The 2,858-nt window shown below is 56.2% G+C and overlaps 1 protein-coding gene across 1 annotated transcript; it reads left to right on the top strand.

The window, feature by feature from the left end:
* The first annotated feature begins 799 nt into the window (after positions 1-799).
* LOC115082657 (extensin-2-like) lies at positions 800-2,596 on the top strand. Its single transcript, XM_029586856.1, has one exon. The coding sequence runs from the start codon at positions 800-802 to the stop codon at positions 2,594-2,596; it is 1,797 nt and encodes a 598-aa protein (XP_029442716.1).
* Positions 2,597-2,858: the final 262 nt, after the last annotated feature.

The raw sequence follows: 2,858 nt of genomic DNA, 5'->3' as shown, positions 1-2,858 counted from the left end.
CTCTTCTGTGTTTCTCTCACTCACACAGCATTTGGAGATACGGGCACAATGTCTTTGTTTTCTTTCTCCTCCTCCCTCACCCTCCTCCTCTCCCTCCCTCCCTCTCTCTCTCTCTGGCTACAGTACCTGGCTGGGAGCCTGGACAGAGGGACTGGACGTGTGTGTCAGTGTGTGTTACGGTAGAGCCATATGCTTCTACTTGTTTGTGTGTGTGTGTGTGTGTGTATGTTTATGGTGCGCGTGTGTGTGTGTGTCTATGTTTATGGTGCGTGTGTGTGTGTGTGTGTGTGTGTCTATGTTTATGGTGTGTGCGTGTGTATGTGTGTGTGTGTGTCTCTATGTTTATGGTGCATATGTGTGTGTGTGTCTCTGTTTATGGTGCATGTGTGTGTGTATGTGTGTGTGTGTGTCTCTATGTTTATGGTGCATGTGTATGTATGGGGGTGTGTGTGTCTCTATGTTTATGGTGCATGTGTGTGTGTGTGTCTATGTTTATGGTGTGTGCGTGTGTATGTGTGTGTGTGTGTCTCTATGTTTATGGTGCATGTGTGTGTGTGTCTATGTTTATGGTGCATGTGTGTGTGTGTGTCTATGTTTATGGTGTGTGTGTGTGTGTGTATGAGGTGTCAAGGTGTGCATACTGGGGTGGCCATCTGCAAAAATAACATTCTCAAGGTAGGAAACTACATACCAGAAAGACACTCCCCCCCCCCACACACACACACCTCAATAAACACAAAGCCACCACATCAAACACCCAAATAAGCTCATTATCTCAGAGACCCCCAACCTCATCCACATGTTCTCTACTGCTGCTCCCCCAAAGCCATCACAGAGACCCCCAACCCCATCCACGGGTCCTCTACTGCTGCTCCCCCAAAGCCATCACAGAGACCCCCAACCCCATCCACGGGTCTTCTACTGCTGCTCCCCCAAAGCCATCACAGAGACCCCCAACCCCATCCTCGGGTCCTCTACTGCTGCTCCCCCAAAGCCATCACAGAGACCCCCAACCCCATCCTCGGGTCCTCTACTGCTGCTCCCCCAAAGCCATCACAGAGACCCCCAACCCCATCCTCGGGTCCTCTACTGCTGCTCCCCCAAAGCCATCACAGAGACCCCCAACCCCATCCACGGGTCCTCTACTGCTGCTCCCCCAAAGCCATCACAGAGACCCCCAACCCCATCCTCGGGTCCTCTACTGCTGCTCCCCCAAAGCCATCACAGAGACCCCCAACCCCATCCACGGGTCCTCTACTGCTGCTCCCCCAAAGCCATCACAGAGACCCCCAACCCCATCCAAGGGTCCTCTACTGATGCTCCCCCAAAGCCATCACAGAGACCCCAACCCCATCCATGGGTCTTCTACTGCTGCTCCCCCAAAGCCATCATAGAGACCCCAACCCCTTCCACGGCTCCTCTACTGCTGCTCCCCCAAAGCCATCACAGAGACCCCCAACCCCATCCACGGGTCCTCTACTGCTGCTCCCCCAAAGCCATCACAGAGACCCCCAACCCCATCCACAGGTCCTCTACTGCTGCTCCCCCAAAGTCATCACAGAGACCCCATCCGCAGGTCCTCTACTGCTGCTCCCCCAAAGCCATCACAGATACCCCAAACCCATCCACAGGTCCTCTACTGCTGCTCCCCCAAAGCCATCACAGAGACCCCCAAACCCATCCACAGGTCCTCTACTGCTGCTCCCCCAAAGCCATCACAGAGACCCCCAACCCCATCCATGGGTCCTCTACTGCTGCTCCCCCAAAGCCATCACAGAGAACCCCAACCCCATCCACAGGTCCTCTACTGCTGCTCCCCCAAAGCCATCACAGAGACCCCCATCCGCAGGTCCTCTACTGCTGCTCCCCCAAAGCCATCACAGATACCCCAAAGCCATCCACAGGCCATGTACTGCTGCTCCCCCAAAGCCATCACAGAGACCCCAAACCCATCCACAGGCCATGTACTGCTGCTCCCCCAAAGCCATCACAGAGTTCCCAACCCCATCCACAGGCCATGTACTTCTGCTCCCCCAAAGCCATCACAGAGTCCCCAACCCCATGCACAGGCCATGTACTTCTGCTCCCCCAAAGCCATCACAGAGACCCCCAACCCCATCCACGGGTCTTCTACTGCTGCTCCCCCAAAGCCACCACAGAGACCCCCAGCCCCATCCACAGGTTCTCTACTGCTGCTCCCCCAAAGCCACCACAGAGACCCCCAACCCCATCCACGGGTCTTCTACTGCTGCTCCCCCAAAGCCACCACAGAGACCCCCAACCCCATCCACAGGTCCTCTACTGCTGCTCCCCCAAAGCCATCACAGAGACCCCCAACCCCATCCACAGGTTCTCTACTGCTGCTCCCCCAAAGCCACCACAGAGACCCCCAAGCCCATCCACGGGTCTTCTACTGCTGCTCCCCCAAAGCCACCACAGAGACCCCCAGCCCCATCCACAGGTTCTCTACTGCTGCTCCCCCAAAGCCACCACAGAGACCCCCAACCCCATCCACGGGTCTTCTACTGCTGCTCCCCCAAAGCCACCACAGAGACCCCCAGCTCCATCCACAGGCCCTGCACTGCTGCTCCCCTGAGCTATCACAGCCCCCCCCCAACCCCTAATGTTGATCCCCCTGTGCCCTCAGAGATCACTCTTCCTATACCTCATATCCCCTGCATTCTCTCAGAGACAGTCTGTTTATCCTGGACGCCTGGCTTTAAATCCCACATCTCAGAGCCCCCCCATCAAACAGTGCAAGCTGCCTGCACGGGATCCCACCATCTACTTCCCATGTCAGGTACACGGTCCCCAGTACATCCTTACCCTGTCAGAGAACAAATTGGAATGGGGCGGGG

This window comes from Rhinatrema bivittatum, unplaced genomic scaffold, assembly GCF_901001135.1.
Source record: "Rhinatrema bivittatum unplaced genomic scaffold, aRhiBiv1.1, whole genome shotgun sequence".
In the NCBI taxonomy this organism is placed as follows: domain Eukaryota; kingdom Metazoa; phylum Chordata; class Amphibia; order Gymnophiona; family Rhinatrematidae; genus Rhinatrema; species Rhinatrema bivittatum.
Note: the sequence above shows the minus strand (reverse complement) of the source record. Positions and strands in the feature narration are given on the sequence as shown.

Bases quoted from the DNA above. Each gene is read 5' to 3' on its own strand.
- LOC115082657 (XM_029586856.1), top strand. From the start codon at position 800: ATGTTCTCTACTGCTGCTCCCCCAAAGCCATCACAGAGACCCCCAACC.